This window comes from Carassius auratus, chromosome 7, assembly GCF_003368295.1.
Source record: "Carassius auratus strain Wakin chromosome 7, ASM336829v1, whole genome shotgun sequence".
NCBI lineage: Eukaryota > Metazoa > Chordata > Actinopteri > Cypriniformes > Cyprinidae > Carassius > Carassius auratus.
Genome location: NC_039249.1, coordinates 22,413,655 through 22,434,186, shown reverse-complemented (window position 1 = coordinate 22,434,186; position 20,532 = coordinate 22,413,655). Strand labels below are relative to the sequence as shown.

At 37.9% G+C, this 20,532-nt stretch overlaps 1 protein-coding gene across 3 annotated transcripts; it reads right to left on the bottom strand.

Annotated features, from left to right (window-relative positions):
* Positions 1-53: 53 nt before the first annotated feature.
* On the bottom strand, positions 54-15,424 carry acana (aggrecan a). Of its 3 annotated transcripts, none has more exons than XM_026267930.1 (19): positions 15,118-15,424; positions 12,669-12,751; positions 12,204-12,587; positions 11,923-12,097; positions 11,581-11,708; positions 11,204-11,497; positions 10,691-11,026; positions 9,984-10,158; positions 9,157-9,284; positions 8,688-8,981; positions 8,476-8,574; positions 5,544-7,364; positions 5,148-5,261; positions 4,314-4,427; positions 2,938-3,096; positions 2,775-2,857; positions 2,534-2,678; positions 2,277-2,459; positions 54-1,225 (listed from the first exon to the last, which is right to left on the bottom strand). In XM_026267930.1, exons 2-19 carry the CDS (start codon positions 12,742-12,744, stop codon positions 1,143-1,145), a joined length of 4,791 nt encoding a protein of 1,596 aa, XP_026123715.1. In that variant the 5' UTR covers positions 12,745-12,751; positions 15,118-15,424; the 3' UTR covers positions 54-1,142. The 3 variants fall into 3 exon arrangements, with proteins under 3 accessions (XP_026123715.1, XP_026123716.1, XP_026123717.1); XM_026267931.1 differs by having other exon boundaries at positions 5,544-7,361; XM_026267932.1 differs by lacking the exon at positions 4,314-4,427 and having other exon boundaries at positions 15,118-15,423.
* Between the last annotated feature and the right edge of the window lie 5,108 nt (positions 15,425-20,532).

The following is a 20,532-nucleotide window of genomic DNA, read 5'->3' as shown; positions in this document are numbered from 1 at the left end:
CATCAATATCTTGTGAAGCATAAAGTTGTGTGTTTGTAATGAACACAATAAGGTTTTTTTTTAACTGCAAACAAGTCTTCAATCCATATTGTTCATCTTGTCTGAATCAGGAGATAAATATGCACAGATCAAGCTCTGTTCATAAGCCAAAACAGTTCTAAAGAAGTATGCCGATGGATTTTCGCTTTGCTTCAAGATGATAAATTAATGGACGGGAGTCTTGTGGATTACCTTTGGATTATTGTGAGATTTTTATCAGCTGTTTGAATTCTCATTCTGAGAGCACCTATTCACTGCAGAGGATCCATCAGTGAGCCAGGATGTAAAGCTACATTTGTCCAAATCTGTTCGAAAGAACAAACAAACTCGTTTATATCATTGATGGCCTTATGGTGAGTACATTTTAAGCAGATTTTCTTTTTTGGGTGAACTGTTCCTTTAATTACATATGGCTTTTGTGAAATGATGGACACACCCAGTCAAAGATGGATGTAGCCTACTATGTGTTATGCTGTGAGAAATAAATAGATCTCATTTCACATTAGTTTCCAACTCAGACATAACAAATTAACGACATCCTTGTGCAAGTTGTTTTCTCAATCTGTCTGGTTATTAGAAATAAATAAGGTTGTTTTTTTATGGCTATAGACTTTTTTTTTTTTTTAGGTTTGCATCTTTTCTCGACAAACTAGATGAAAATAATACTTCACAATTCATCATATCATTTATGTTGTGCATGTACCTCAAATTTGGCTTACTAGCAGAGAAAGACAAAATTGTTGCACTCTCCTTCACAGAGGAAAAACTGGGCACATCCAGCTCTTCACTGAGTACATTTTAACATAAAACACTAGCTGGTCCAAAAGGAAAACCTGCTAATATTTACAGACATCTTTATGAATGCTGTTGGTCTTTGATCTTTTGGTCTCTGATCTTTTGTTGCAGGGATGAGATGAATCACTTCATCATGGCTGATGGCCAATAGCTGAAATCTAATGTATAGGGGGCAGCAATATACAAGATGGGCACTTATCTTGAAAATAACACTTTTTAATCAGAAATGCTTCATAATTCAGTGTCTTGGAAAATAAATATAAAAATCGTACAGATTTAAAAATGAATCTCTAGCTCTTCAAATCTCCTTAGAGATGTTTCTCCAATGTAGTTGTATTAGATTTATGAGAGTGATGAACAGAAGATTCCTTTAGCAGTCCAGATTTGACCTCTAAAAATACAAAAACAAAAGAAATCATGTCAGAAGCTTTCAAATAGTAATGTAAAGAATATACGTTTAAAACTTACAAAGTCGATTAAATAATTAAGTAATTTAAATTCATTATTATTTTAAATCTTATATGATTAAAACATCATATAGATATATGATTTAAAGGGATAGTTCACCCAAAAATTTTAATTCTATCAGTTAGTCGCCTTCATGTCGTTCCAAACCTGTTAGACCTTCGCTCATCTTCACAACACAAATAAAGATATTTTTTATTAAATCTGAGAGCTTTCTGACCCTTCATAGACAGCAAAGGTCCTACCACGATCAAGGCACAGAAACGTAGTAAGGACATCATTAAAATAGTCCATGTGAGAAGAATTGTTGAATTAGTTGAAGTTGTCCTTTTTGTTTTATTTCCGCGCAAAACAAAGTACCCTTGCTGTCTCTGCAGGGTCAGAAAGCTCTCGAAGTTCATAAAAAAATAATTGTGTTCCAAAGATGAAAGAAGTTCTTACGGGTTTGGAACGACATGAGGGTGAGTAATTAATTACATAATTTTTTTATTTTTGGGTGAACTATACCTTTAAAATGTTTTAGATCAGTACTTTATTTTTAAAAATACATTTATTCATCAATGACACATACATTTTTTTTTTCAAAATAGACAGTAAATACATTTTCATTATTATATAAAAAAAAAAGAATTATGAAACAATGTATGCAACAGAACCATTTACAACATTGAATATAAGAAGAAATGTTTCTTGATCACCAAATCAGCATATTAGAATGATTTCTGAAGGAGCATGCAATAATGGCTGCTGAAAACTTAGCTTTGCTATAAAAGTAATAAATTACACTTTAAAATATATGAAAATAGAAAGCAGTTATTTTAATAATTTCACAGTGTTACTGTCATTTTTGATCAAATAAATGGTGAGCATAAGACACTTAAAAATTATTATTATAATTTTTTTTTTGAACTAACCAACGCCAAACGTTTTAATGGTAGGGTAATAGTCATGTTTGTGGTAATACTTGAATAGCTTACTGGCTATGCATTGCACTCGCGGCTTCTCCCACTGTCCATCTGTCATGCAGCGGATCACAGGTTTGTGGCGCTGTGTGAAGTTGTCACTGCACTGGTATCTAATTATAGAATTCACCTGATAACGATCTTTCTTGTTGCCAAATATCCTGGCATTCTCCACTTTAGGAGGCTGGTCACATGTCACTGAAAGAAGAGGAAGTCCAATTGAAAGTGAGTCACTAGTGATGCCATTTGTTTGTGTTTGGTGCTGAGCATACCTGGGCCTGTTTTGCATGTGAAAGGTAAGTGATAGTTGCAGGGCACGTCATTCCATTGGCCATTTTCATGCCAGATCATTACAACACAGTCTTCACCAGAGTTAAAATAATTGTCAGGCTGGTTAGGCCTCCAGTTCTCATATTGCTAAGGAAAGGAAGAGAAAAATCAAGCATTAAACTGTATCTCAATCAAACAGCTTTATTATTAGAAATACAGCTTCTTAGCCAGAGCCGGGCTTACCAGCGGAGTCCCATCTGACCAGCGGAAGTCATTTTCCACCATTTTATCGTTCAGTCCAATCCACTGATAGTCTTGTGCGTATGCTGTTTCAAGAGGGGGATTGTTTGTAATCAGAAAAACAACACAGATACTTAGGAGCTAAAATACACAGACACACACTCACAGCTGATGAAGGTTTGCTCCTCTGGAGTGATGATGCTCACCAGGTGAGCGTTAAAGTTTCGACAGTGCTGCTCAGCGTCCAGCCAGGTCTTTCTCTCCGAAAAATGCAAGTAACAGTTGCCCTGAAACTTAGTCCAGCCCTCCTCACAGCTGTGCACATCTGAAGCAACATCACATGGCATATTTACCACTTTAACCAGATATCCTCTTAGACCACTATCGCAAGATGAATAGTCCTTGATACAGGCTTAATTTTCATTTTGACTTCATTTATTCATCCTCATGATCCAAACCCATACACAAACGCAAAGTTATTTTAATGAAACCAGATATATTTTTGTCCCTCCAATAAAAATCTAAACAAACTGACGTTTCAAAAAGTTCATAACGACATCATAAAAGTAATCCATATGTATTGAGCAGTTTAAATCAAGTCTTGTGAAGACACAAAACTGCTTTATATGATAAACAGATTTAATTGGACTTCTTTTCATACGTAAACATTGATCAACGCACATTCATAAAGCACATCAAACAAGGTCAACGGAAGCTCAAACGATGATAAAAAGCATGACTAATTCTCATGCATTTTGTGGAATCAGTGGAATGGACTTCCGGTTGAGGCACAGAAATCTCTCAGGTTTCATTAAAAATATCTTAAGTAGTGTTTAGAAGATGAACGAAAATCTTATGGTTTTTGAACAACATAAGGGTGAGTAAATAATGACAGAATTTTCATCTTTGGGTGAGCTTTCCCTTTAATACTTACTATACAGGCAAATAAGAAACAAATGACAAATGTATGAAGGAATGTGCTTAGGGATTTGGATAAAGTCACTTTATCTTTCAGTGTTTAAAACCAGTGTTTTAAGTAAGTGACAAATGCCTTTAATGTGGCATAATATCAGCTTTTCAGATAAAGTGATTTTCCACAATCGTGTAAAAGTATTCCAGAAGACCGACGATTAAATTCCATATATTATGCCAAGAGAAACATCACGCATAAAAAAAGAACAATTGAGATATTTCTAGTCACTGCTCAGATGGAAAATATGAACTGGACACATTCTGTTTACCTAAGACCCTTCCTGTCTAAGATACTTCTTGCTATATTTGTACAGTAACTGCAAATGCATCATTACATCCTTAATAACGCTGATGTTTAACTGCAACAGATTTCCATAAATGGACAGGCAAAAGTCTCTCTCACACACACACAAGCAAAACAAAACAAAAACCCTCACCAATCCTTATTCGACACAAATATGCCCCGTTTCCAGGGACTTTCATTCCACTACAGCATCATCTAGAGCTGTTTGTCACCTTAAGGTTGTTTTTGAAAGACCGTTAGTAGAATTAGCTGAAGCAGCCTCATACCAATCTCACAGTGGTCTCCTTCGTAGCTGGGCAGACATAAGCATTTGAAAGTGTCCTCTACCTCCACACAGGTGGCTCCATTGGCGCAAGGGTTTGAATGGCAAACATCAACCTCTGCAAATAAACGTTTAGCGATTAAAGCTGACTACTATGAAGGTGCCCTGAGGAAGGCCAAGCTTGGCACCATTGAATCAGAACTCTTGGAGCTGCTTCTAAACGAATCTCTTGCATAATTATACCATCAATATTTTGATGAGCTGAGAAGAGACACTCATTAAATTGTGGTAAATTGGAGGAGAGATCAGAGTCAGTTGCAGTTGCTGTAAGAGCGCTGACCTGGGATCAATTTTTTTGCCTCTCATGGGGTGAGCAGATCAGCACTCTTACAGTCCAAGACACAGAAGCAGAGTTCAGATTCATATGAAGATGGACGAGAAGTTAGCAGGCGTGCTGATTAAACCAGACTGCAGCAAAGGCATAGCTGAACAAAAACAACACAGGTGAACAGTCACTGAAAAGACATCTGGAAACAAGAGCTGAGTTGAGAAGTACTTAACCACACATACATGCCACATAACCTGTAAAATGGACTGTGAGGACATAAATCAGGCAAGAGCAAACTGAACAGAAGTTATTCACAAAAAAATGCAAAACAGTGAGACAATCATTTGATACATTTGAACCCAAATATGAGCCTAAAAAAGCAACAACAGCTGTTAAAAGCAAACAGGATGGCTGTTCATAATAAGAATGTTTATCAAAATGTCCAATATTCAAAATACAGAATTGTAAAAATTAACCATTATTTTATGTGACTGATTCAGTCTGACTCACCAAACTGGCACTCTTCTCCATGCTGTCCAGGTGGGCAGTGACAGATGCCCACCCCATCCTTCACCGAACACACCCCAGCTCCACAAGGGTTTGGTTCACATGGGTTAAGAGAAGCTATTATGGTTTTTGAGAAAGAAAGAGAGCAAAACTTGATGAAAAAAAACATAGAAAGAAGAAGCAGGGTGAGAAGAAAAAAATATATAATATGATTCACCAATGAGTCAATCATTATTTTCATGCTACAGATGATAACAATAAATAGGCAGTATAAAAATTGTAAACATTACACACAATTTTTTTTTTTTAATCTATTACCAGCCAGAACTAGATAAGGAACTGATATGTTATATATCTCTGTTCTATATTTGAACAAATTTTATGCAAAAGGGATCTTACCATTAATAGTAAGTCCTTCCGTGACAGAAGGGCTCTGTAAAGAAGTAGGTTCTGTGGTAGAAGACAAAGCTGCAGAAGTAACAGTGTCAAGTTTACTTGTGATTCCCTCTGGTTCCGATAATGGTGGCAATGGAGGTCCTGCAGCATCACTGTACAAGCTAGATGGCCCTTGAGCAGATAGTACATCTACAGCATCACTGGAGTTCACTGTTGGCGTATCTTCAGTATCTAGGATCCATTCATGTTCTTGTCCACTAGCAAAGGCACTTTGGTCGTCTCCACTCCCTGAAGACAACCTGTTGGTGCCACTGTACTCCACCTCCCCCCTTCCTAGCTCCATGACTTGGAAGGGCTTGTTGGACATTTCCACCTGACCATTATTGGAGAAGAAGATGATATCACCGCTAGCTGATTCTCCTGATCTTTCCCCTGATTCAATGGCATAGCCTCCAGATGTAAATCCACTTCTCTCACCAGACCCAAACACCAAAAGTCCAGAAGCTTCCTGCTCACGAGGTTGTTCTGTGAGATCAATAAAGCCCGATCCCAAAAATGTCAGACCAGAAAACTCTAAACCACTCTCAGAGCCACTGTGGACACCGCTAACTTCAGATATATCACCGCTCATCCCAGAGATGTCACCGCTCATCCCAGAGACATCACCGTTCATCCCAGAGACATCACCGTTCATCCCAGAGACATCACCACTCATCCCAGACCCTGAGATATGTCCTGATCCGCTGAAATCCACATGGCTTCCACTCAGTTCTTGTTCGGTTAAATGTGGAGCAGTGAACACCTTTACCCAAGGGCTGTCCACCATGATGTCACCACTGCCATCGATTAATGAAATGCCAATTGATCCTCCAGAGGGAAAAATTCCTGATGGGAAACCACTAATTCCTGAGGACTCCTCGCTAGAACCTGATCCTGAGAAGTTGCCAGAAAGGTCTCCACTCTCGTCGCTTTCTCCTGAGCTGCTAGAAAAGTCTGAGGTAGATCCACTCTCTTCAGAGCTAAACCCTGACCCACTTCCTGATCCTGACCCAGAGGTGTCCAATCCAAAGAGCCCTGAGCCATGGCCAAAGGGAAAGGTCAGGATCTCTGTGCCTGCCTCCCCAGCCTCCTCAGGTCTTCCTGAAACTGATCCAACTCCTGATAAAATGGAGTCACTTTCTGTAAAGGTCACTAGGATATCTAAGCCACTGCCAGATCCTGAAGAACCTAAAGACCCGCTTGGCAGATCCCCACTCCCACTTGCCCCAGAGGAGTCTCCACTTGACACAAATGACCCACTCGGCTGATCCCCGCTCCCACTTTCCAACAGACTGTCATTGCCACTGGCCCCAGAAAAGTCTCCACTTGAAACAAATGAACCACTTAGCTGATCTCCGCTCCCACTGTCTAACAGATTGTCATTGCCACTGGCCCCAGAAGAGTCTCCACTTGAAACAAATAACCCACTCGGCTGATCCCCGCTTCCACTGCTCAACAGATCATCAGGGCCACTGATTCCTGAAGAGTCTCCACTTGACAAAAATGACCCACTCAGTTGGTCCCCGCTTCCACTGCCCGACAGACTGTCAATTCCGCTGGCCCCAGAAGAGTCCCCACTTGAAATAGGTGACCCACTTGGCTGATCCCCGCTTCCACTGCTAAACAGATCATCAGTGCTACTAGCCCCAGAAGAGTCTCCACTTGAAACATGTGACCCACTTGGCTGATCCCCGCTCCCACTGCTCAACTGATCATCAGTGCCATTGAGCCCAGATGTGCCAGATCCAGAGGATTCCGCAGGGAGAGTAGTGGGAGCAACTCCTTCTGAGGAAACACAAAATCTAAAGTACTGCACCAAAATTAACACTGATCATGCATTAAAATACATAAAAAAACACATGGGATAGTTCCATTGAAGGGATAGTTCACTCAAAAATGTAAATTCTGACATCATTTTCTCACCCTCCTGTTGTTATTAACCTGTATGAATTTATTTCCTTTGTGTGAAATAAAACAATATACAGTACAGACCAAAACTTTGGACACACCTTCTCATTCAAAGAGTTTTCTCTATTTTCATGACTATGAAAATTGTAGAGTCACACTGAAGGCATCAAGGGCTATTTGACCAAGAAGGAGAGTGATGGGGTGCTGCGCCAGATGACCTGGCCTCCACAGTCACCGGACCTGAACCCAATCCAGATGGGTTAGGGGTGAGCTGGACCGCAGACAGAAGGCAAAAGGGCCAACAAGTGCTAAACATCTCTCGGGAACTCCTTCAAGACTGTTGGAAGAGCATTTCAGGTGACTACCTCTTGAAGCTCATCAAGAGAATGCCAAGAGTGTGCAAAGCAGTAATCAAAGCAAGAGGTGGCTACTTTGAAGAACAGTTGTTTCACACTTTTTTGTTATGTATATAATTCCATATATAATTCCACATGTGTTAATTCATAGTTTTGATGCCTTCAGTGTGAATCTACGATGTTCATAGTCATGAAAATAAAGAAAACTCTTTGAATGAGAAGGTGTGTCCAAACTTTTGGTCTGTACTGTATTTTAAGAAAAGTCTTTTTGGTCCATAAAATGGAAGTCAATTATGGTTACCAAAATTCTTCAAAATATCTTCTTTTGTGTTTCTCAGAAGAAAGAATGTCATACAGGTGTGGAATCACATGAGGGTACCAGAAGAGACAATTTGACTTTTTTCACTTCTTATGGTAATTCAATGCCAATGCTAATTCAAGTTGTAAAATGCAACAGACTGTGATTCCTCAAAAAGTAATCTTTATGAATTACTGTATTACATCAAATATAACAAAATATATTTGAGCATTTCTTAAATAACAATTCAGATGTTCAATTCAGTATGATTTATGCATATTTTTATCTTTATTGTCACTGACTTGTATATGTATCCTGAGCTATAGTATATTACCAGGTTTGAGAAGAGCAGGGAGGGATGTCACGCTCACTATCTTGTCCTCTGTCACCGTCATATTTGTTTCACTTTCATTCAGAGACAGATCCAGATCCACTGTATGTATACAAAATATTTAAAGAATCATGTATTTTGTATAAACACTCATCAGACTTAATGTTTTACGTTAAAAATAAAATAAACTGTATGATTACACTAGAGGTATTTACCCTTGATGCAGTATGCATCAAATTTGGAGTGCAGGTCAGGAGAGCCAGTCTGGTTGGGAAACTTGTAAACTGTGTGAATTCCAGCCTCCCCTCCACCACACTGCTGCCGCGGGTTATTGATGGAGTAACGTATACTTTGGTCAAGAAGCCAACCAGCACGGCACTTATCAAAGCCCTGCTTCCAAGCGGCATACAGGTCTCCTGTGGAGGCCAGGGAGGCATTCTTGCCCTGGCAGTAAGCCACTGCCTCACCATAAGTGAATCCCTCGAATGAACTTGCATGGAAAACTTCCCCTGAAAATGTAGAGACACAGAGAGATTTGGTAATATTTCCTTCCAATGAGAGAATCCAGCTTTTTAAATTTGTTCTCTTTTGTTTCAATCTCAGAAATTTAAAATGGAATTAATTTATATTTATTTACCCTTTGTCCACTCAACAGTTTTTATCTATTTATGGAGAGCCTCTTACCCCGTAGCTTGTCCACATAGCAGTACACATCATAGCGTTCATCAGAAGAACGCAGTCCATAAGACCTCACACCAGGAACATGCTCCAAATCACCAGAGCATTTCTCACGTGGAGACACAATGGGATACCTGCATAAACATCATTAACATACATTGGTAAACATATGTGACCCTGGAGCACAAAAGCATTATAGCCAACAATAAATTGTATCGGTCAAAATTATAGATTTTTCTTTTATGCCAAAAATCATTAGTATATAAAGTAAAGATCATGTTCCATAAAGATATTTTGTAAATGTCCTACCGTAATTATATAAAATTAACATTTTTGACTAGTAATATGCATTCCTAAGAACTTCATTTGGGCAACTCTAAAGGCGATTTTCTCAATATATATATATATATATATATATATATTTTTTTTTTGTTGCACTGCCAGATTCCAGATTTTCAAACAATTGAATCTTGGCCAAATATTGTCATATTCGAACAAAACATACATCAATGGAAAATTGACCCTTGTGACTGGTTTTGTGGTCCAGGGTCACATATATTCTTGCAGTATGAGGCAGGAAATTCCACTAGAACCATTTGTTATCAGCCCTGCCACAAATATTTTGCTTTACACTAATAAGTTTATATATGGTAAATATATAATCAAAATATTATAATTAATAACTTTATTATAACATAAAGTGAATGTGTCCACTGCTCCACATTTAAAAAACAACAACATTATAACATTATAAAATAGAAATAAAAACAGACACACAAACAATTGAAAGAAAACAGTTCACCACATTGTTACAATTGTGCAGTTATTCGCACCTGACAGTCTGATCTAACAGCCAGCCAGCGTCACATTGATGGTAACCAGACTCATATGCTGCCTGCAGTTGCTGGGGACTGGCAATGACTGCACCGATGCTCTGACATGCCAGTTGAGCCTCGACAAAGTCAAAAGCATAACGACCAGAGGTTGCTCGATAATGGAAGACCACCCCTGCAGAGGGAATTAATAACAATGGGTGTCAACAGATTTATCTAAGTTACATAGGTTTATAACACTTAATTGTCGTTTTCTAGTGCAAGATTCTTACATGCTATTCAAAAAGCTGTTACTCCAGTTTTATATAGTAATTTGCATTTAGTTGAATTCAGCATTTAGACATTTGTTCACTGTGGTTGCGTTATAAATATTTTGACACTGATGACAATATATATCATGCATTTTCATGATTTATCTTGGAAGAGGAACAGGAACAGTGTAACCCTCATAAACTTCATTGGTCTTTGTATGTGTTGTGTTATCATGATAAATTTGATCTGGGCAAATACTATAAGGTGAACTGAAACCACCAGGAATGAGATACATAAGGTGGCACACAGCAATAACTAAGAATTTGTACATATAGAATTAATATAAACCGTAAAGTATGGTGGTTTGCAGTCAATACATACATATGTCAAATCACAGAGAACAGAACAATGCCTCACATTCATTTTTACTGTATTGATCTCATATTGATGCATACCTGTGGCGGACATGATGCCTTCGGTTTCATTCAAACGGGATAAATCAGAGGCAAGATCAGTCCCATCAGTGACCCCATCTAAAGTGTCCACAGAGCTGGGGGGTGGTAAAAGGGGCAGCTGGGAAATATTTAGTGCAGTATATGGAAACTCAACACTAGTAGTCACTGATGGCTTGTATGTTACAACTTCTCCCTGCAGTTCACCTGCTGTGGAGGTGGGCTTTAAAAAGACCTGGGGACTTTCTGTGATTGTGTTCACACCCGGTACACCATTGCTGGCTTCCGTGGTCATCTCTATATCGAATGGCAATAGGCCAGAAACTTCCTCAGCCATACCTAAATTAAAATATATGAACAATATACACCTGTCAGTACCTAATCAATTAGCACCAGCTATTAAACACACATTCTTGTGGATCACTAAGGATAAAACAATCAAGTAACATAAGTGTATGTGGATAAACAATCCTAAATGACAAAGAAGGAATAGCTAAATAATAGAGAATTTTGTACCAGAGTAGCAAAATGCATCATAGCGGGAGTCTGGGAGAGGGTAGCCGGTCTGATTGGGAAACAGATAGACGGTACGCACTCCCAGCAGGCCACCCCCACACTGCGGTCGGGCGATGTTGATGGGGTAGCGGACGCTCCGGTCTGCCAGCCAGCCTGCATTACAAACATCCATGCCACCCTTCCATGCCAGGTACAGCTGTCCTGTGGTGGCCAACTTGGCATCCAACCTTGCACACTCAGCTTCTGCCTCCTCAAAAGTGAATTTGTTAGGAGAAGTAGTGTGGAACACTTTCCCTGTGAGATGAAATGGAACGTTTTTCAGCATTTCAATGTTCTTCAAACAAGGCATTATGTTCTCTGCCGTCTCAAACAAGTACCTGTCATTTTCTCAGCAAAGCAGTACACGTCATACGTCTCATTCACGTCTCTTACTCCATACGTCCTCACTCCTGGAAACTCGTACTTGTCTCCGTAACAAGCCTCGCGAGGATCATGAATAGGGTACCTTTATACCATAACAAATAACAATACTTCCATCACATTTTCTAACAAAGCTAAATATACATTACAATTTTTTTGTAGTGTTTTCGGGAAAAAAGCTACAGTAAACACGTTAACATATTCACTTCATTTCTTATACATTTAAAAAAATACAGTATATTCTGGACACCACAGCTGCCATTTTTATTATGTCTGTTTTTACATTGAAGGTAACTGACCTGACGGTCTGATCTGCAAGCCAGCCCGCATCGCACTGATGGAATCCCTCATCATAAGCTGCTTGGAGCTGCTCCGGAGTAGCAATCACTGCACTGTTTTGAATACAGGCTGCCTTGGCCTTCTCAAATGTAAGGGTATATCGTGTGGTGATGGCACGATAGTGGAAAACAATTCCTAAGCAAAATAAAAGTACATCTATGTCACATTTCTGAGAGAAAAAAAGCAGACACATAAAGTAATAAAGTATTTTTCTCTTTAAGAATCTTCACACAAAAAGTACCTTGAACTTGAACGTCAACAACAGCATAGCTGTCCTCTATCCCATGCATGACCTCACAGCGGTACACTCCCGAGTCATTGGTATGGAGCTCAGTGATCTTAATGGAGGCGTCTGTGGGCGTCATGGGGTATGCAAACATGGTGATCCTGTCCAGATACCTTTTGTCAATGCTCACCACTCCTTCAGATGCCGTTAAAATGTTTGTGGTCTTTTCTTTGGTGACCAGACTCCATTTGATCCGGTGAGACAAAGGGGCAATGGTGGGCGCACCAGGGTCATTGACCGTGTTGTCCAAGAAGTAGCAGGGCAGAATTAATGTGTCACCCATCAAAGGCCGGAGAGGATGCTCATTGGGTATGCTGACTCCCAGTGTACTTTCAGGCTCTGTGATAACATGTACAAGGTTAATGAGGTTTTCAAGAAAACTAGCAATTTCAATATGTAACTTAAACAACCAATACGCACCAGTGTTAAAGTAATCAAAAGACGCTGTGGCCGAGCAGACCCAGAAACACATACTCAGCGAAAGCAAGGACAGCATCGTTCACCTACAGGTTTAAAAGAATATCCATTAAAATGCAACTTATACTGTGCTTTCCTCAACAGATTTTATTCAGACAGCATATGCTGTGGACCAAATGTGGTTTTCCAATATCAAAACAAAGGTTCGGTAAAATAAGAGGTTTTTGAGAGAGAAACCCAACATGTAATTTTCAGTTCCCAAAATGACCACAGCAACAGTACAGTTCTCAAGCCAGAACAAGCTGGTCATATCTGTACCAGGCGGTTCGGGAATTAACTAGCTATTAATTACTGAATGTCGGCCATGCATGGATAGATAGAGATATGCTGTTCTTCTAGTTCACAGAGTTTGCCCTTACTTATCAAACATACAACATTTTAAAAATCTTTGCCAGTGTTGGCACGCTTTTAGGGGTGATGCTATATTTATTTGACTTGCTGCAAAGCATTCAACAGTGCTTTCTATACATAGCTTATCTACACATGCTGCTAGAACAGAGAGACACTTATTCTTAGCTTGTTAAACTAGAGCTTTTTATACACTATTCCATATCCAGTTTGTCCTCACCCACCTCTCCTTCTAGTCCAGTCCAAATCTAATCGTGTAAAGCAAACAACATAAAAAAAATCTGAGAAAGTGAGCAGCATACATGCTTACACTCTGTGACCAACAAGCCATTTTTAATGTATGAGATATCGCAAATGATGTTAAATCTATTTAGAAGTATTAAGTCATTTTATATAAAGCTCAGAAAAAACAATAACGCTATCTGGAAAATGAGTTCAGGTGTTTTTGTTAAAGTGCTCTGGACTGTGTTTAGAGAATGCACAAAGAAAAAAGACAGATAAGATAAAATCAGTTGCCAAAGTTGGTTTCATGGGAAAAAAGGCTTAATGGCTTATGTGTTAGTCTTAATTTAAGTCCTCCTTAAAGTGCAGTGTTTGTCTCAGTTAAAGCTTAAATAGAAATCATTCAAGATTTAGAAGTTCATAGAAAGATAAAAGACTGATGAATATATGAATCATTGCTCAAACTTGAAACGTTAAAAGTTGTGTGTTTCTGTCAAAGCCAGTAAACGAGACATAGAACAGGGATTAAACAACATTACCAGACAGAATCAATTAAATGTTGCAACAGTTAATCTCAGGATAATCCCCCAAAACAGAAATATGCTCAAATTAATTTTAAGCAATTCTTAGTCAACATGTGCCACCATGTGGATGTCAAAGGGTCAACAACAAAACCGTAATTTAGGGTCTTGCCATTATAAGTCAAACATAATTACCTATTTTGTAAAGTAAATAAAATATATATTAGCCCACTTGGAAAAATGCTCTGATGGGTCAATTAATCCTGCTTAAGTATCAACAAACAAAGATGTCACTACAGTGTGCTTTATTTCTCTACGTCTGATCACGTACAGTTTGTGAGCAGGGCACAAACAATACATACAGTAGGTTGAAACAAGTACATTTAGATGCATTTCACTGACGATAAGTAATTTAGCCATTATACATAGCCAGCAGCATTACAGGAGTAGGAAGAGTCAATGAATGAAACACAGCATCTTTCAGCCAATGTTAAAAAGGGCTTAAGACAAGTTTCATCTGAAATATCAGTTTCAGCGGATACTTTATAGTTTAATCTACATCTCGGATGGCCTTAGGATGAGTAAATGTATAAAGTAAGTGCAAGAACTGTCTCAGGAAAAGAAAAGGTACAGAGCTATCACTGGGACTGTTCCCTACCAAAGCTGAAACGTGTGCCTTCTTTACCACCAAATGATACATAATAATCTATTTTTTAAAGGTTACCTAGCGACAGTTTTTCTCAGAGTGTACTGAGAAAAGTGTACTGACAAGTTATTTGTCACTTTAGGTCAGGAAGGTTGCATATAACATCAGCATCTTAACAAGACATTAAAATATAAATTATGTTTTTCTGTAATAATCAAATATAACTATATGACACAGTAGAGCAACCAAATTAACTTCAGTTCAATTTAAGCTAAGACAAAAGTATCTGAAATAGGTCCTATTACAAAACCACCTCCAGTCATGATTCAAAACGAAAAGTTATTGGTAAATAATAGTTATTCTTCACATTTATTATGATTATTCATTATATCAATGCTCCAAAATGCTAAGTTTTCCACATGATCAAATCTGATTCTCTTTACTGTCACTCTGTTAGACATTTTAGTGTTTAATATCAGCACATATCAGAGAATAACTGAAGGTTCACAACTTTCAACTTGTAATCTCACATTACTTCAACAATTAAATCTACCCTGAGCATCTGAATTCATGTAATTGAGCCAGAAATGTGACTGTTACAGTGCTCACCTGTACAGCTAGCGTAACCACAACATAAAGCCAAACTGTACATTACCTGTAAGATGCAGTTTCCCTCTGAAACTCTTATATTCCTCGATTGCAGATGCTTTCCAGCTCTCTGATGGCACGCGCCTCTCTCAATCCAAACCCGTAATAAAAGTGTCGCGTGTGCAGTAAAGTTCAGAGGCGCTTCTGGCAGAAGACTGAGAAGCAGAAAGAAACTCTGCTCACAGGGGAAATACTTTAACTGAACAGGAGCTGAAAGGGGGGCTAGGGGATGAGAGGTGGAGTGAAGGAGCACATAAAATTTCCATGCATGATGTAATTTGGTTATAGTTTACATAGAGCCAGCCTCTGAAACTTTTGTGGCAAACATGCGCAAATCCTGACGATATTTATGTCAACGGTCCTCTTGATCCGTTTTGAGCAATAATAGCTACATCATCGGACGGAACAAAGACGGTCTTTTTGCTAATATAGCTTTTTACATGATGTCATATTCCTTTTTGAATAATGCAATGATATTTTGGTTTGGTTTAAACACCTAGGCTGCTCAAAATCCAACTGAATTAGAATCTAAGAATTCTGTCCTTCGAAAAAAATAATTAGGAAATCAATAAAAACTGGCATTAGTGTAGCAACTCCAGTTCACTTCACAGTTCACTACATATTGCATTCAAGGTAGGCTATATTCATTTTATGAAATTACAAAAGCTGAAAGGTACATCTTTGTACTTGACTTAGCCCTATTAGCATTCGCCTACACATTAGCTTTTCACTTCACAGGATTCACAGTCAATTAACTAATGGATTGAGTCTTGTGGACTACTTAGGCTATTGTGATTTATCAGCTGTTTGAATTTTCATTTTGACAGCACTCATACTGCAAGTGGATCCATTGCAAGTAATGTAATGTTCAATTTGTCAGAATCTGATCTAAAATATAGAAACAAACTCATGTACACATTTTCACATTTTGGCACAATTTTATTATTGGGTGAACTATTCTGTTTAGCTACAGATATTTTATTTATTTTGTCCTGGCCCATTACAGGTAGAAATGTCATTTTTCGATCCTGGAATATTCACTGGAGTAATGAATGACACCAGCCCTGTATATGCTACACAGTTTTATTATAAATCAGTGATTTATTTCAATATTCTTTTCCCTTTTTCTCAATTTCCCAAAATCCCAAGTGCTGCTTTCAAATATGGTGTTTCTTGGTCACAGACATCCATCATATTAATTAGTCTAATGTAGCAGCAGCATTAACAGGAGTGGAGAGCAGAGACACAAGGCTTCATTCAGCTGCCTGGCCAACACCGTTGTTCCTCTCAAACTTTCCTCTCAGAGGGAACATGACAACGTATCCCATTGAATAGAGCCACTATTTGAGAACCTTGTAATGTCTCACAAGACATAGGCATAAGAATACAGAGTACCCTATAAAGAACGCTGTGTGCTTTGTGTCGAAGAAAAAAAAAAAACCTGAATGACATTTAAGATTTGTCATTTATTCCTGAAGGTGTTTAATTTGAGATTTACAAGCTAATATAAAAACTTACATCTCACCTTCTCCTAGACTATCCATCTCTCCATCATTAACATACCGATTACACAGCAGAGCTACAGACAGAACCAATCATGAGCTGGAGTTTAAACTCAGTTTAGGTTTAGAAGGGAGGGCCATTCTCTGTTTCCTTTGGATGGTGATTAAAAACAGTAACTGAACTGCTTGGAATGGACTTCAAAGAGGAGGTTCCTACTGTGAGTTTGTGTGAGTGCTTTGTCCTCTTTGCTTTTATTCTGCAGTTTGTGTGTATGAAATGAGATGCGAAGGCATGATTGAAATTTGCCCTGGTTTGTTAACCTGCTCAGGTTAACCTATTTCCCTCGACACCTTTTAAAGAGACACATTACCTTAAATCCTCCTCAAAATAATAAATATAATCTTCTAACTTCCAGAAAGCAATGTGGTTAAATAAAAAATTAAAGTCAGACAAATTATTATTACACAGAAGTTCGCTCTGATTTAGTATATGGCTCTGCTTCAGAAGAGTTTGAGTAGACTAGCATTGAAGGTATAAAACCTTGCAAGCATAGGGTCAGCATATTCATCAGATTTTAAGCAATCAAGATGACGTTTGGTGATTGACGTTGACAACACGCACAGTTCCAAGTGAAGCCTTAAGGGACCTGTGGACATTTCGCTGTCCTGAAGGGCTCTTTTCATCAAAAAGGCCAAACTATTGAAAGACATCAGGCGTTCTCCTCACTGACAATCTTGTTTCTATAAAGGAAGAGAAAACTCAGGTCTCTGGAGAGATACAAAAGCTTCTTCGCAAGCCTGTGTGAGGAAACTGTGGTACCACTGGACTATTTTCCCTACTACCAATCGAGAAGAATAAAGATTGGTAAAGTACTGCCTCACCTCCAATCTAGAAAGACATTATGGACCTTTTGAATTTTACTGGGTCAGTTATATGTCTTACTGACTCCACGAAATATATTTGACTCGAGTTTGAATCTGACACAGACAAATGACTGAATTCGTTTTGCTATATCTAACATAATCTGACCAAGAAGATGTTTTGCACTCAGTGGCTCCCTGCTGTCGGGAAATAGGCTTTCTTTCACAGGGAGCGCCTTCACATGGTATTTTTGGACAGCACAGAACATATTTATTTTCCAACTGGAACTGAACAGGGCATTGTACGCCATAGGTTTCTAGAGCACCGTGTAAGTCCCAGAGCTGAGGAGGAGGACGCCAGCTCTCTCTCAATAGTGTCCATTTACACGCCTCACTTAAAGCTGCTGCATGCCTCATTAAATCCGTTAGTTGTCACTGTTTTGTGCATCGCACACAGATTTACTGCTATGAAAAGGACTTTAAATATTATAGACAGCAAAATGTACATCCTTTAGAAGATGCAAAGCATATGATTAGCTTGTTCAATTGCATCCAACAAGCCTTAACAGAATTATAATAACTGTATATGTAAATATTTTATTATTTATAGAATCAAGGAATGATTTCCAGAAAATAAAAACATTAAACGTGTATTTAAATGCAATCCAAAATATTAATTATGAAAAAATGAAAAAGCAATCATACATAATTTAAAAATCATAATTTAAAAAAAGAGTCATAGATATTTTCATAAGAGATTTCCCCATCAAAATGCAAACAAAATTCCTGAAATTCTGAACTGGATCGCCGGTATCCACTACCATCCACCAGACCTTTTAAAGGATAGATTTGATGAATTGAAATGGTCTTTGCATGAATTCACCCCACTCCACTCGTCCCATTAGGAATTTAGAGCAGACGCAGCTCCTGTGCAAGCATGTGTGTTTGCTTAAGTGTGTGAACGTTTAAGGGGAGACGTAGAACAGTATTTCCTTATCCAGAGGAACAGACCTGACATTATTCTTGTAGTTCAACAGCTGATTAAAGCCTCCATCCACAGCTGAGATCATAGCGTTTTTCACATACCTATTCATTTCACCCATCTCACCAGCTACTGTATGTTTATTAAATCACATTTTATGGAATATTGCTTATTTTATGAAAGGAAATAAAAACAGGAAAACTTCATGTGTTTTTTTTTTTTTCATGTACTGTGCACTATTTGAAAGTGGAACTGTGGACAACAAGAATGCTCTAACGACTCTGCATCAGGAAAGAAAGACACATTTAAAAAATGCAAACACCTTATTCGGTAAAAAAAAAAAAAAAAAAAAACTAGAAAAAACAGTGCTGGCTTTAGTTCACCGTTGCTGCAAATACAACATTTGTTTTGATTATGACTTGAGGACATTCCGTGAATTTTAATGTGTGTCTGTTACTTCAAATAAAAATTTGCTCTAGACGGAAACTTGAGACAGAGAAAGAAAACATGAGACAGACTGATAACAAGACATATGGTGGGTATATATACCCATTACTTCTTTATAGTTACATAACCCATTTTTCCTGACATAGGTAATGTTTCGCAGCATTGCCTTAATTTGACCTTTGAATATACAAATATACAAGACTTGAATTGAAAAACACAAAGTGGGTGATGCACATAAAGATACACAAAGTCGTTGAATTTCTTATTAAATGAATATTTCTCCCAAAATGAATATTTGCTGAAACTTTACTTACTGTCAGGCCATCCAAGGTGTAGATAACTTTGTTTTTCATCTGAACAGATTTAGATAAATTTAGCAGTACATCATTTTTTCACCACTGAATCCTCTGCAATGAATGGGTGCCGTCAGAATGAGAGTCCAAACAGCTGATAAAACACACATCACAACAATCCAAAGGTAATCCACACGACTATAATTTACCAACTAATGTCTTGTAAAGTGAAAAGCTGCATGTTTGTAAGGAACAAATAACACATTAAGCATTTTAATTTTAAACCATCACTTCTGGCCAAAAATAGGAGTCCATAATCCATAATGATGCTTCTTCAAGTGAAAACATCCACCCCCTGTTGTCCTGTCATATTAAAATCCACTAACATATTTGTTTAGAATATGAAGAGTGCTTGATCTGTGCATATTGTTCTGCTGATTTAGATGGAATTGTTTGAAGTAAAAAATGCTTTTATTATTATTATTATTATTATTATTATAACCAACACATTTTAATCCATTGGACTGGAGTCGCTTGTATTACTCGTGGATTATTGTTTTACTCACCCTCATGTTATTTCAAACCTGTATAAATTTTCATTATGTTGAACACAAAAGTAGAAATTTTGAATAATCAAACATTTTTTTGTCGCTATTGACTTATTCCATAGGGAAAGAAATACTATGGAGACCATCAACTGTTTGATTAACAGCATTCTTCAAAATATATTTTTTTCAACATAAGAAAGAAACTCATACAGGTTTGGAATGACATGAGGGGGACCTTTTTGGGTGGACTAGCACCTTAAAATCAAGCATAGATAATTAAGTGCTAATATAAATTCACATAAATTCATGCAGGGGCGACATCAGTTATGTGATTTGGAAAAGAGGAGGACAGAGCACTTTTATAATGGAATCTATTGTTCTTTAATGCACACTTCTGGTTTGACTAAATAGGGAACATATGTAAGGTGCGTTTCCTGAGCCCTCTCAAACAGAGACGCCTTTGTCAAAATGAATGTGGGGCTGAAGTGATGAAATCTGCCAAACTGTAGCACTTGAACGCACAGACCTTCCCTCTGTATGTTGTGCACAGGTTGAAAGTATCAGATCTGAATTTTCTGAATGGCTGCATGTTGGTTAGAAGCTTATCAGATGTGTGGTGATTGGTGAATAGGTGTATTTAAAAATGTGTGGTATACCTTCATCAGAATTGTAACAAAAATATAAAAAAATAAAAATAAAAATAAATATTCAAAAGTAAACCATGAAATGCAAAATGGCAAAAAAAAAAAAAGGGAAGCATGAACAAGGCAGAGTTGTTGGTGCATTAAT